Genomic DNA, 14,453 nt, shown 5'->3' on the forward strand with positions numbered 1-14,453 from the left:
ACCTTTATCTTGAGTTACTTTTTTTTAAGAACATTGTTTCCATATTTTAACATGAGTAGAAGCATAATCCAGAACTTTGTTGTTAATAATAAGTGCAAATAGTTTCAGGATATGCTTTAGAATTTCAATTTACTTTTCTTACATTTAAAAAAAAAACGAAAAGCATCTGTTTGAATGGAACATGTTTGGTCTTGAAGCACAGTAATTCTTTTCTCATTCATTTAGCCATCTGATCATCATATAACAAGATATTGTTTTAATCAACCTTTTATTGTGGGTACTGCACCTTTAATGAAATTTGGGATTTTTCCTTTTCCATGTGTTTATTTTCATGGTATTGTTCAAATGTCCTTAACAATGCATGTTGGTTTGATTTGAAGGATAACTGTTATATGTTTGATATCCTCCATAAAAGCATTTTTATCATATTAACTAATCTTTTAAAGGATTTTTTAAAGAAAGTAAGCACAGTCATGTTTCTTTACCTTTCAGCAGTCTGATTGGTATGTGTTTTGCTATTATTGTAGGCATAGTGTATTCACTTTTCAGTCTTTGGGCTATTAAATTTTTTAACACCATTACCAAAACAAGTGCCAAAGTAAAATAAAATGAATTAGCATTAGTTCAAAAGATTATTCTTTTTTTTTAAATTTTATTTATTTTTAGCTGTGTTGGATCTCTGTTGCTGCGCGCGGGCTTCTCATTGCGGTGGCTTCTCTTGTAGTGGAGCACGGGCTGTAGTCACGCGGGCTCAGTAGTTGTGGCTTGCAGGCTCTAGAGCACAGGCTCAGTAGTTGTGGCGTACGGGCTTAGTTGCTCCGTGGCATGTGGGATCTTCCTGGACCTGGGCTCGAACCCATGTCCCAGGCATTGACAGGCGGATTCTTAACCACTGCGCCACCAGGGAAGCCCCAAAAGATTATTCTTTAAATTATTAGATAAGATGTCAAAGACCATTATTTTTGAAACTAATCTTTTGTAACTAAAATCAAGACACAAAGTATTTTTCTATCACTATTTGACTTTAAAAGTAGCTATTTTAATATTGTTCCACGTGGTGTTATTGTTTCATGAAACTTAGTTGGCTTACTACTCATCTAAATACTCTTTGAGTCCTAATTCTTCTCATAAATTGACCTTTTTCCCCCTGTATAAGCAGTTCCCAATTTACATTCCATATATATCTTCATCTTCTCACTCCAATTGTTATGAAAAGAGCCATAAAAAAAGAAACAAAAAAATTTCACCTTTCCTTTGGAGACAGTCCCTGCAGGAAGCAGATAGGTGGTTACTCAGTGGCTGAGCAGCCAGCCTGAGAGTCACAAGTTGTGCAGAGGGAGGCCTTAGGCTACATTGGTTCCCACTGTTAATAGCCCTTCAAGAATGCTAGTCTTGGGCCTCCCTGGTGGCGCAGTGGTTAAGAGTCCGCCTGCCGATGCAGGGGATACGGGTTCGTGCCCCGGTCTGGGAGGATCCCATATGCCGCGGAGCGGCTGGGCCCGTGAGCCATGGCCGCTGGGCCTGCGCGTCCGGAGCCTGTGCTCCGCAACGGGAGAGGCCACAACAGTGAGAGGCCCGCATACAGCAAAAAGAAAAAAAAAAAAAAAAGAATGCTAGTCTTATGTTACCAAGTCTCCCTACTTTTCATGGTTTTATATGAAATCTCCTGTTTCAGAATATTCAGTCAATTTAAAAGAACCACAGGGCAGAGGTGAGGGAGGGAAAAGCCCAGTTTGTGACCTCTGACTTAACAGGTCTCTGTGCTGAAGAAATTGAAGAAGAAAATTAGCATTACTCACCATGGGATTAGATTCCAGTGAGAATATAAGCATAAAAGGTCACCTGTTCTTTAAATTATTTGAAACTTTACCAACTCAATTTTGGTTAAACAGTAACTTTTTAAGAAACTCGAATACATCTCTGAGATGTTGGCAGTTACTAAGACTAGTGTTTGTTTAACACCTAGCTGAGGTCATTTTCATTTAAAAGGTAGGAAAGTAATTTTTTTGAAGGGAGGTGTTCTATAGGAAGTAGAGGGTGGGCTTCAGGGAAAGAATTTAGGGCAGCCTGAAATTACTGGCTAACTGCGTTGAGGTAACTTAAGAGATGTTTATAAAAAGAGATAGGAAAATCTCAGAATTAAACAGCCTAAACTTTTGCCTAAAACCAGTGCTGGGACCAGCAAAGAAAACATTCCTCTTTTTCTTCTTGCTTGTCCATGCAGTAAGAAGAGCCCTCCTGTCACTAAAAATTATGACTAGCATGACTTCAGTGACTACCAAGAAACCTAAACCCCACTGAAAATACTGGAAACTGAAAAACAGTTGTCCATAAAAATAAAGACCTATTGGAACATGACCTGTTCATAAATTGAGGATTGCCTATACTGTTGTTTGTTTTCATTAAAAAAGAAGTCTTCAGGGCTTCCCTGGTGGCACAGTGGTTGAGAGTCCACCTGCCAATGCAGGGGACACGGGTTCATGCCCCGGTCCGGGAAGATCCCACATGCCGCGGAGCGGCTAGGCCCGTGAGCCATGGCCACTGAGCCTGCGCGTCTGGAGCCTGTGCTCCGCAACGGGAGAAGCCACAACAGTGAGAGGCCCGCGTACCGCAAAAAAAAAAAAAAAAAAAAAGTCTTCAGATAAGAACTCAGACAGGTAGTACTACTGTTAAGTGATCCCATTGGTAATGTTAGCTGTTTTTGGTTTTGTTTTCTTTTTTGGCTGCACTGCACAGTTTGCAGGGTCTTAGTTCCCCGATCTCGGATTGAACCCGTGCCCTTAGCATTGAAAGTGCAGAGTCCTAACCACTGGACCACCAGGGAATTCCCAAAGTTAGCTGTTTTTTATACCAAGGATTTTCACGTTGCTGGTGTCAATTTTTATTTTACCTTAAATGATTACTTCCGTTTTTCTTGATTTTAGTTTTAATACAGGTTTAATATTATCAGATTTATATATTTTTTATGAAGGGAGTCTTTAGGTACTTCTTGGAGATAATAACATTAAAGTCATTTGTTGTGTTACTTATTATTCAGAACTATCCAAGAAATACGCTGTTTATGTAGACATTGACATAAAAGTGCATACTTAGGGGCTTCCCTGGTGGCGCAGTGGTTGAGAGTCTGCCTGCCCATGCAGGGGACACGGGTTCGAGCCCTGGTCTGGGAGGATCCCACATGCCGCGGAACGGCTGGGCCCGTGAGCCGCAATTACTGAGCCTGCGCGTCTGGAGCCTGTGCTCCGCAACAAGAGAGGCCGCGATAGTGAGAGGCCTGCGCACCGTGGAAGAGTGGCCCCCGCTCGCCGCAACTAGAGAAAGCCCTCGCACAGAAACGAAGACCCAACACAGCCATAAATAAATAAATAAATAAATAATTTTAAAAAAGTGCATACTTAATCATGAGAAAAATTCTAATCATTCTGGTCAAATTAGTGATCACTATTACCTTCAACATTTCATTGACAGTGTCCATTTGTGCAGTGTCCAATTTGCAGTATTGTTCCTTTTTGGAACTCTTCTTAACTACGAATGTACTTTGAAAATTAAAATTAATTAAATGCTCTTCCTTCGGGGGGTTAGTTTTAAGAGTTATTGAAGACATGAAGAAGTCTTATTAACTGTGAAGCTGGTGGAACATAAAGCAATCTGAATATTCTAGAAAGACTTAATAACATCTTGTACATTTATTTCTTCCAGTGACTACATTGCAGCTGAAGGAGGAGTTGATAGATGGAGAGGATTATAATTTCCTCCAAGGAGCATCTGATCAGGAAAGCAACGGCTCTGCCAACTTCTACATCAAACAAGAGCCCTGAGGTTGCTCAGAAACTGAGGGCGGGAGGGAAAGAATTTTACACAGGACTGATTTATAATCAATCCAGCTGTACAGCGGGGCTATTCTACTGGGACATTTTGCTAAACATAGAAAATTTCAGTTCCAGATTTTTCAAGTGGGTAGGGAAACTATTTTAGCTGTGGGGGGAAATTTTTCAATTTATAAAGATGGACAATTTTTGTGTTGTATTTGAAGCTTTTGAAAGAATTTTGTAATATTTTCCAAGTTTGGATTTATGTGCATTGTTAACAAGAACTGAAATTCTAACTTTTTTGGTAAGATTAAAGTTTAGGTAGCAGGATTGAAGAAATGATTTAAGAAGGATATAGTTGTAAATGCAAATGAACTGTCATTACAAATGAACCTTTTTGGTACCTGTTGGGAGATTTTGGGATTTTGGAAGTTAGGCCAGTCACATCTCCAGCTTCCTCTGCTGCAGAATATGCAACTGAACATCCCCCCATCCCCGCCCCATGGAGAGCTCATCACCACATAGATCACGGAAGGGTAATTCTGTTTGTTGGCATTTTATTGCAGCCCATTTTAAATATTTGTACAGAAATGTTTTTCATTCTGTGAAAATTTCTTTGGAGTTCTGTATAAAACTGGAAGAACTCTGGATACTTTTATATGTTCTCTTTTAGTTAAAAAATGAGTAAAATTATTATCCTAACACTAAAGTGTTAAACTGGAATGGTTGACAAGATATACAAGATCTCAGTCTACATGTTGAGGGGTTGGGGAAAATGCAGTATTGTCCTAAGTTTATTTTATTTTCCCTTACTAAAAAATACCCCACAAAAGGGATTCTCATCAGTTCTCTGCCATTTCTCTCCATCTGTGAGATAATACTTGGTATAACCACACCCCAAAACACATGTTCTGTATTACCAGAAGAATCAAATTAACAGTTGTTTAAAGCCAAGATAAGTTTAGATTTCAAAATCATTCCAGCTCTGCTTTTAACTATCCTGGATTTGTTAGAAAACTAATTTGAAAGAGAATTTAATTTCCTTAAAATTTAAAGACAATTCATACTAATTATATATATATAATTAGTATGAATTGTCTTTAACTCTATTCGGAATTAATTTTAACAATAATAACGGATTTGGACCATTTTGAACATTCCCTATTTTAAAATTCACATGGCTTCCTTTGAAAAAAGGATATAAGGGTAAATTGGTGAAAGGTTTGCTCTCTGCATTTTTTGACTTTCTGAGTTGTGACTGAATGAGAGAGCTTTAGCATTTACCAGTGAGGTTCATAAACTAAACTCTCAGGAATTACTTGCATCTGTTCTAGAAGTGCTTCTGGGTCTTCGCCTGGCCTCTTCAGAGTGGTAATATTGACCATCTCCTCTGGAATATAGGTAGGGCTAATTAGAAATTAATCAAAATGATTAACCTCTACAGTCCTTCAGCCTATGGAATGCTTTAAAAAATGTTAATGGAAAGCCCCAGGAGACCATTTTAGGTAAGATTTTTTTGTTTGAATTTTAAAATGCATAGAACATTAAAAACCAGCAATTTATTTTCTAAAATATTGCTCTACTTTGGGAATAATAGCATTGGTAATATGCACAGGTTTACCTCATTCTATGCAAGAGGGGTTAATATCATAAGGTTTTATAGTTGCTACTGGAAGTAAAATTTGTTACTTTATAGTGTAAGAATGTATGGAATCGCATGTCAACATTTCTTAATACTGACTCTTTAGGGGCATACATGCAGATCACATCAATGCCAAGTTGATTCTCATGTGTCAGGTATATGTGAATTCAGCTGTTAAATTACTGGATATTTATCTTAAACAACATTACTGAGAGGGACCTACTGTAAATGTGACATCCTCACACTTCCCAAATCTTTAACTTTTAAGAATCTTCCTATAAACTTAAAGCCTGGAAGACTTCCAAAAAGCAAGGGTTACAACAATCTTTATTCTCAGGCTTAGTGAATTAAACCCAGGACTCCGATTCCATGATATGGGCACAAGAAGCCAGTTGTATCGTGTGCTCTAACAGTACCCTGGGCTTAGGGGCTCTATAGGGAACTGAATAAACCAGGAGGGATTTTATTTGGAGCCTGGTAATTAGTTCTGTGAAATGCTCATTTGTAGCCAGGTTTTATACGCTTCCAGTTCTACAGCAAAGCCAGGCTCTGAGTGTTTTCAGATTTCCCACCTATTTATGAAGTGTTTCGTGTCTTAATCCCGTGACCAACGTTAAATGTTGGTAAGGACTTCCTACCGAATAAACACAATCTGAAGCCCTCTTCATTGTTCAGACTCTAACTCCCTGCTGCCGATGAACAGAAAATGAGTTGATGCAGAGGAGATTTATGTCTTAGCCACAACTCCAAGTGTACAACTCAGTAGCCCCATTCTATTCTACGGTTCAAATGTACTGCTGACCTTGGGTTTGTTTTGTTTTTTTCCTGTTAGGATTATTTGGGGATTTTTGGTAGTTTAAACTCTTTAACCTTTTCCTTGCTGTGTATGAGGAAAGCTAAAGCTGTTATCAACTTCTTATTCTACGGATACTAACACGGGTTTCAGTGTTTGTTTGTTTTTATTATTATTAATTTTGTGTGATGTGAATACCCTCTCCCGTCAATATTTGTATTATGGTGCTATATATTTGGTAATGATCCTTTACTATTGGGAAGGGATTTTAAAAATACTGTGATTAAACTGGGTTTCTTCCTTTGATTTTCATATTTTAAATAAAGCCACAGTCATTTATACAAAAGAAAAAGTATCTGTCCCTGGGCAAATCTTTTGAGGACAGAGGTCAAAGTAAACTGCATAAGGTTTTTACATCATTTCTGTATGTATTTGATAAATAGATCAATATCTGTACAAATTTAATCTTTTATTTTCTTGGTAACTTGTGATCATTGAGAAAGTGTTTGAAACTTTCTCGTAAAGTGTATATAATGGCGTGAAAAATTCCTTTGGAGAAATTTATGTTCCTTTCATTTTTACCAAATTGCAAATTTTCAGCATGGATGTGAAAAGCATTAAAATTATAACTTTGTGTACAAGATGAAAATAATTCACTAAATTTGCCCTTTTTTACACAAAATAAAACGTTAAAGTTAAGTTGTATATGAGCAATTCTTTAATATGCTTTGATATTTGAGGGATTTCCTTTTTTATTCAAAATATTGAGTGCCGCTTTATTTATTTAATTAATTAATTTATTTATTTATTTGGCCGCGCCACGCAGCATGCAGGATCCTAGTTCCCCAACCAGGGATCGAACCTGCACCCCCTGCAGTGGAAGCACGGAGTCTTAACCATTGGACGGCCAGGGAAGTCCCTTGAGTGCCTTCTATAAGCAGTCGAAGGCCCCTGGGAAAGTCAGACCAGTTCCTCCCTCACAGAACCTGTACTCTCATAAGGTAAGCCAGCACAAGTGAGGAAGAATTTACTGCTTGGCTGACGAGAGGAAGAGAAAATGGGTGGATATATGGCCATAGTTGCATTTGAGCCAGGATCTCACTTGGAGGGAATAGGCAGAAGCCACGGGAGGGGTGAGTGTGGACCCCTTGTGGGGAAATTAAATCACTTTAGTCAGAACATGGTGTTTCAGGGTTGACATGATGGCCAGAAGGCTTTTTTTTTCCCAGCTCCATTAACCTCAGCAACACGGTTCATAGGATGTAAATGAATTATCCCAGCTTGCTATTGCTGTTTACATTAAGAGGGAACGCAGACACCCTCCTTTATCAACAGCTGACTCTGTGGGAAATTATCCAACTTTTACTGCAGAAGCAGTTTGTAGAGAGTTTTATGGATGTTAGATAGTACTGAGATGGATTGGGTATCTTTAGTAGTTAATTTCATCACTTTAGAAAAATACAACACATTCCAAGAAAAACAGAACCTAATTTCTGGCCTGCTTCCTACCTTAAATGGCTTGAAAACAGTTGCCCTAGTAAATTGGAATTCCCAGGTTGGCCTCAATTACTATCCCGAGCTTTGACATATACATTCTTCTTTAAACCCTTACGCGCCTCTTGGGAAACTAGTTTCCTAAAGTGCTTTATGCCCATGTTTTAAGAGGAACAAATGTTTCCCCAAAACAAGTAACTTTAGCACTGTGTTGTTTATCCAGCCTTGTGAGACGGGGAGACCAGCAACTATTTCATTTCTGCAGACTCTTACTGAGGCTAGGTTAACATCCCTTTTTGGCCTGTTAAGAATTCCAAGCCTCACAAGCAGGCCAAAGCAGGGCTTGCCTATTAACAACAAATAATTATATAAAAAGTAATGCATTTTAAAAAATGCATTTATTATATGTTTAAAATACAGTTTTATGAAAGCATAAAAGGTTCTGAATTAGTTGTCCACTTTCACACACCCAGCTGGTGTATAGGATCAGGTCCAAAACCCAACCTCACTCCAGAGGCAGTGCTTTTGTCCTCACCATAGTCTACCCTTCCTCATTCAGTTCTACCAAATTAAGTCCTAACATTCATATCCTCCCTCTCAGCTCTCACCACTCCAAATTTGACTTCATCACCCTCCAAACTCATGACTTTATCATGTCACTTGCAAAACTATATAAAGGTAGTAAAGCACAGTGGCCAAGAGCAGAGTCTGAAGCCAGCTGCTTGCATTGGAACTTGACTCCTTCACTTGTTAAGCTCTCTAACTTGACTCAGTTTCCTCAATTATAAAATAGGATACTAGCACCAACTTCCTAAGAGTTGTGAACATTAAATGAATTCATGTACGTGAAGTTCTTAGAACATCCCTGGCACAGAGTAAGCCTATGCATAACTGTTGCCACTGCTTACAGGTACCTTAGCCACTGTGCATGTGGATCCAGGGTGGGCACCTCCACGTTAAAATGCAGACCCCAGGCCTGCCCCAGGATCTAATTTCAATAAACTGCCATTTAATGTAGTGAAAGCATGTAGCATATATAAACATGAGATTCATTTGAAACTAAAAAATAATTTAGAAAATGTTAAATTTCTTGTCAATCGTTGACTTGAAATTAGAATCCTGACACTTTTTTGTACCAAGCTGTTGATGTTTGTCATTGTCTTACACTATAGCAATGTGCATAAAAAAACGTAACGTTGAGGGCGTTCCCTGGTGGCCTAGTGGTTAGGATTCTGGGCTTTCACTGCTGTGGCCCAGGTTCAATCCCTGCGGGGAACTGAGATCCTGCAAAGCCATGTGGCCAAAAAAAAAAAAAAGTTGAGTCTTTTATATGGAAGTGGCATGAAAAAGTTTTCACCAGTTTCCTAAGAAAACAGGTATTCATAAACCCACGTTTCTATAATCTCATTTTTAAGGCAGACTCCAGATGATAGTGACAATTTATATTGATAGGTGCTCTTTGGCATCATTTTACAACTGTACCAATCCAGCAAAATTAACAGGCAATATGGATTTTGTAACCACTTACTACTAGCCCAGGAAGTAGGCATGATAAATATCTCATCCCAGGGTAGAGAATAAGAAGGGAGGTAGGGTTGCAGGGAATATTTGTGTACCAGCTATGGGCCAGGCGCTAGGTTAACTGCTTTACATGCATTGTTTCATTTAATCCTGCATTGCCATGGTATCATCCTCACCTTACAGGTGTCCTTAGGCTTCCATTTCCTCATACATAACGTGCCCAGTTTGCAATCAACAAGAATGTAAATCTGGACAACTTGACTAGTCGATGTTTCATTCTACCAAGTTTCAAAAAATTCTTTGTACAGAAATGTGCATTTCTACATCGGCTAAAGTGGTTGGGATCTTTATTATTTTCATTATTTCCTTATTAGTTTCCTCAGATCCGCAACCACTGCCACACTTGTCCTCTTCAGCCTCACTGGTTTCCCTCCTAGAGTCTGGAAGTATATCAGGTGCTGAGAAGGATTAAATCATTTTTCCATAACAAGCAGGATTAATTTGTTCTAGATAACACTACGATAGCCAGGGAACCAAGTCACGTCTTCCAGCTTAGTAACCAGTAATCACCAGAGGCTGCACCCCATTTTCAAAGGCTTTATTGGTAGATATACTTCAGGAAAGAAACATCCATCCTACTGCTTCCAAGTTAGTGGAATGAAGAGCTGTGCCCAGGGACACATCAGGTGGTGCCAGAGGGGACTGATGCTCCGTCCACCTCTTATTCATAAATCCAGTCAAAAGCACAAGACTTGTACTCAACCAGTTCTTCAGGCTTAAACCACAGGCTGATTTCTTTCTCAGCACTTTTTACTGAATCACTGCCATGAATGATGTTCCTAAGAAGGAGAACAATTTCTAGTTACCACATTTTAAAGTACAAAAGCCTGTTTAATGGATAAAGCAAAGGACAGTCACTGAAGACCTTTTCAGCCAGTTGTTCCTTGAAGCAGCTGACCATCCCCAAGTATCTCCTCTTAAAAGCAACTATAAAAGTACTTAAGCCAAAAGCATCACTTGGTTCAACTTTATTATGCTTCTAAATTTTCAAAACAGTGCTTGTACCCAAGATTGCCACAAAACATTACTTCTCAAATTTTGAAAAATATAGGAATACCCAGACCAAAACCCAAACTAGATGTGACGTATTCATTATCAATAGCCATTGCTGCTGTATTTTCTTACAACACTAATTTGCAAAGTCCAATCAAAACATTCACACTTGGGCTTCCCTGGTGGCACAGTGGTTGAGAGTCTGCCTGCTGATGCAGGGGATGCGGGTTCGTGCCCCGGTCCGGGAGGATCCCACATGCCGCGGAGTGGCTGGGCCCATGAGCCATGGCTGCTGGGCCTGCGTGTCTGGAGCCTGTGCTCCGCAACGGGAGAGGCCACAACAGTGAGAGGCCCGCGTAGCGCAAAAAAAAAAAAAAAAAAAAAAACAAAAAAAAACATTCACACTTATTGACAATCCCTTTATTCCATTTGAGTCTCATAACTATAAAAATTTTTGTAGAGATTCTGTATGAGGGAACCAAAAAGGCTAAAAGTGATGCACCCTTGGACACAGCACCACAAAGGGCAGAGCCAAGGCTAGACCCCTTCCTTGCCCCACTCGCCGCACTTTCTGCTATCACGAAGGACCTACCGCAGGCAGCTCCCTTGTGCAATGCCTTGGCTAAAATTTTAAGTAGCCTAGAGAAGTAACTATTTAAGAAAGCGTTCATCCAATGATAATTACCACCTACTTTAAACGTTCAAATTTTTCTAAAATTGGAATATGCCAAAAATGTTTGTTTTAAACCCAAGTTAAGTGGCTTTGAGGGAAAGTCATTAGTGTCCCTTGGAACTTACCTGCCAACTTGAATGCAGAAGTCGCCACGAATGGTGCCCGGCTTAGAATCCGCTGGGTTGGTCTCCCCAAGCATCACTCTCCCTGTCTTCACTACATTCAGGCCCTCCCAGACCTTGACATTAGGGAAAAGGAATTTCATCAGTTCTGCCATTCAGGACGATTAAAAACAAACATTTACCTCTAACAGCACATATCAGTAAGACCAATCAGTGACATGATTATCAGCCAACCCCAGCAGTAGTAGGGGCCGATATAAAATACTCCATACTCCATCCCAAGTGTATTGCTAGGATACAGAGAAAAAGTCTGCCCAACTTGAGGACTTCCCACTCTGGCTGAGACAGAGATTAACAAGACTGAAGATCTTTATGCAGCCACAAACTCTCAAAAAATAGTGGTGAAAGGGTAAAGAAAAGTGAGCAGCCTGGAACAGGATGAGTGGGAAGGGCATCGCAGAAGACTGTTGGAGCAAAGACGGACATGAAAGGGGACGATGTATTCCAGGGGAAAAGCAGAAAGAAGAAAAGGTCACCCTCAGGGAACAGGAAGTAGGGCTTCTTTCCCAACAATTTTAGTAACTCCCTATTATACCCTCTACGTCTATTCACTTCATTTCCAATTGGACATTAATGCCACAGGAAGAAACAGACCAGTTCATTTCTAGCACAGGATCACAGAGGACTCTTTTTAAGTTCTGATTCTCACTTCCTTTTTCCTCCCAAGTTCCCAGTTGGTATGTAAACTAACTCACTCCAGCAGGCTGCCTTTGTAAAACAAGGAATTTGGAGTATCTGCAGAAGATGTCTAAAAAGGAACGTGAAGACACTGAGCAAACCCAGTTACCTATCAGCCGTTACTTTCCTTGGTTCCCTCTCCTCCACCACAAGCACTTACCATGGCCACAACCGGCCCTGAGTTCATGTACTTCACCAGCCCTGGGAAGAATGGGCGGTCTTTCAGGTCAATGTAGTGCTGCTTCAGGAGTTCCTCAGAGGCCTGGCATTGAAGAGGAGGTACCAATTAGGAAGGAAACTAGAAAGGCTCAAATATGGCTCCATCCCATCCTCAGAACCCGCTCGCCCCCCCGCCAGTAACATGGTAGGTTCTCTAAAAGTCTGGGTGTGTATTTTAGCTCACATTCATAAGGTGTGTATTTAAAAAAAAAAAAAAAAAAACATCCAAACCATGAAACTGATGCTATCTTAGCGGAAAGATTGTTCTGATCATGAAGACACCCTCATGTCAATGACCTGACGGATGTTATAATCCTTAGAGGTGGCTAGGGAGTTAAGTGTTGGCTGCAATCAAAGGAAATATGCCAGACAGAGGTCATATCAAACCCCCTGGCCCATTCCCAATGCCCTTTTAAACATTTCAGACGTTAACTGAGAAAGCTTGGTTTAAATTTCAGTTCTTAGGTACTTATCCCCTAAGGTCCAGATCTGTACCCCAAATTTAATGTGGAAGATAAAGTTACTGCCCTGTGCCAAAGGGAGCCTGCAGAGAAAGGGCAGAGTACGGCACACCCCACCTAAGACCCCAATCGTCTCAGAGCTGCAAGCTGAAGCACAAAAGGATTCCAGCCTCCATCCCGTGCCTGGGTGGACCTGCGTGGGCCCGGGGCGCAGACCTCCTCCACTCCCTGCTGCCCCCCTGCGGCCCACTGCCCGTCGCAGCCGCGGGAACGAAGCAGCCCCGGAGCCTGAGCCACGTCACCTCCGCTTAACCTTCCAAGGGCGTCTGTCCCCCCGGGCCTCGGGGAAGGGTCTAGCGGCCCCGCGGCGCCCTGGGTGGGGGAGAGGGGGTTGGAGGCCCAAAGCAAAGGGGTATTCGCGGGTCCGAAATCAGCCAAGGGGGACTCCGACTAGGAAAAGACACGCGGATCGACGCTACGGGGAAGGAAAACCACCCGCAACCTCGCCGCCGCGGGGGGAGGGGAGCGGGGCGCGTCACCTGAAGGAACTTCATGGCCACAAGGCGGAATCCCTTCTGCTCGAAGCGCTTGATGATCTCGCCCACCAGGCCGCGCTGCACGCCGTCGGGCTTGATGGCGATGAAGGTGCGCTCCGCGTGGGCCATGGTCCTGCGGGCGGCAGGTGCGGTCACGGCGTCGCGGCCGCGTTCACACAGGCCTCGAGGGGGTCCGGACCCCGGCCCGGAGGCCACGTGGCTCCCGCGCCCGCCCGCCGCTACCGCGGGACACGTGGCCTGCGGGACGCCTCAGCCCTGCCAGCGCCGGGCCGCCGCCCCTCAGCCGTCCCCGGATGCCCGCGGAGGACACTCGGCAGGGGTCCCGGGGGAGCGCCCGGCCTGCGGGACCGAGGGGGCCCGAGGTGGGGAAGGGATCGGGGCCGCCATCTTACCGGTAAGCGGGCGGGCGCGGGCGGCGATGCGGGCCTGAGCCGAGAGCTGAGCGACCACCGCCGCAGGGAGCCCGCGGAGGAGGGGCCGGCGGAAGCCACACCCCGGACGGCCCTCCGCCCAACCCGCGAGGCTGGACGCTTCCGGACGTCTCTGTCCACGCCCCGGGTTTGCAGAGTAAACCAGGGAGGGCTCCAGGGGCAGGAAGTGATTTCTACCCCACCTGGATGTGCCAGAAGTAGAACTGCGCGCGTCCAATCCCAACTCCTGTCTTCAGTACCTCCTCGCACGCGCGCACGCAAACCTCTCCTGGTCTTGAGTCAGTACCCCGGCCAGTACCATCTGCTTTTCCCCATTCACCGAGCACCCAGAGCTGCTTTCTCTCCTCCCCGTCTAGCACAAGTCCTTATCCTACCTGTGAAATCCAGTTTCCCCTTCCCTCCCCTCTGCTTGAGCCCTGCTTCAAGCCCTCCACCTCCCTCATCCGAACTGGCGGCCTCCCAATGCGCGTCCACCTCACTTCTCCCCGCAAGGAGCCTCCCTCAGCACCCTCCTCAAACACCATCTGACCTTCGGCCCTGCTTTGATGAGTCCCCCTGCCTGGAGGGGGATGCCTGGAGGATGGCATCCAAGGGTTAGCTAACACAATCAAGCTAATTAACATAACAACGGCTTCCTACAGTTACCATTTCCTGTCCTTCTTTCTATCTACCTTTCTTTCTCTCTCTTCCTTCCTTCCTTCCCTCCCTCCCTTCCCCTCCCTCTCCCTCTCTCTCTCTCTCTTTCTTGTGATGAGAACACAGATCTACCCTCTTAGCAAATTTCAAATATACATAGTATTGTTAACTAGAGTCACAGTGATCTACATCAGATCTCCAGTTTGAATTTTTAAGTAAATGATAAGTAAATTTCCATCTTGTCTCTATTAAAGCAACCAAATCAATATCCTAACAAATCACAACTACTTACAAGATATCTTCT

At 42.7% G+C, this 14,453-nt stretch overlaps 2 protein-coding genes across 9 annotated transcripts in view; one reads left to right on the forward strand and one right to left on the reverse strand.

Annotated features, from left to right (window-relative positions):
- The window catches only part of MBTD1 (mbt domain containing 1), a 64,200-nt gene extending 59,347 nt beyond the window's left edge, over positions 1 to 4,853 (forward strand). For all 8 annotated transcript variants that reach the window (XM_060080963.1, XM_060080964.1, XM_060080962.1 and 5 more), the window contains one exon: positions 3,700 to 4,853. In XM_060080963.1, the coding sequence (XP_059936946.1) occupies positions 3,700 to 3,818 (119 nt within the window). In that variant the 3' untranslated portion in view covers positions 3,819 to 4,853. The remainder of the gene's footprint in view (positions 1 to 3,699) is intronic.
- A 4,989-nt stretch (positions 4,854 to 9,842) lies between these two features.
- Positions 9,843 to 13,582, reverse strand: LOC132479062 (nucleoside diphosphate kinase B). The gene is made up of 5 exons (XM_060082616.1): positions 13,475 to 13,582; positions 13,065 to 13,194; positions 12,006 to 12,107; positions 11,111 to 11,223; positions 9,843 to 10,098 (listed from the first exon to the last, which is right to left on the reverse strand). Exons 2-5 carry the CDS (start codon positions 13,188 to 13,190, stop codon positions 9,981 to 9,983), a joined length of 459 nt encoding a protein of 152 aa, XP_059938599.1. The 5' UTR covers positions 13,191 to 13,194; positions 13,475 to 13,582; the 3' UTR covers positions 9,843 to 9,980.
- Between the last annotated feature and the right edge of the window lie 871 nt (positions 13,583 to 14,453).

The sequence above is a fragment of the Mesoplodon densirostris genome, chromosome 18 (genome assembly GCF_025265405.1).
Source record: "Mesoplodon densirostris isolate mMesDen1 chromosome 18, mMesDen1 primary haplotype, whole genome shotgun sequence".
Lineage (NCBI taxonomy): Eukaryota > Metazoa > Chordata > Mammalia > Artiodactyla > Ziphiidae > Mesoplodon > Mesoplodon densirostris.

What these genes read in the sequence shown, in the direction of transcription:
- LOC132479062 (XM_060082616.1), bottom strand. Translation starts at nt 13,190, where the DNA reads ATGGCCCACGCGGAGCGCACCTTCATCGCCATCAAGCCCGACGGCGTG. An exon ending in TGGCCATGAAGTTCCTTCAG is followed by an intron (nt 12,108 to 13,064) that starts GTGACGCGCCCC and finishes CTTCAATGCCAG; the next exon opens with GCCTCTGAGGAACTCCTGAA. An exon ending in CAGGGCCGGTTGTGGCCATG is followed by an intron (nt 11,224 to 12,005) that starts GTAAGTGCTTGT and finishes CCTAATGTCAAG; the next exon opens with GTCTGGGAGGGCCTGAATGT.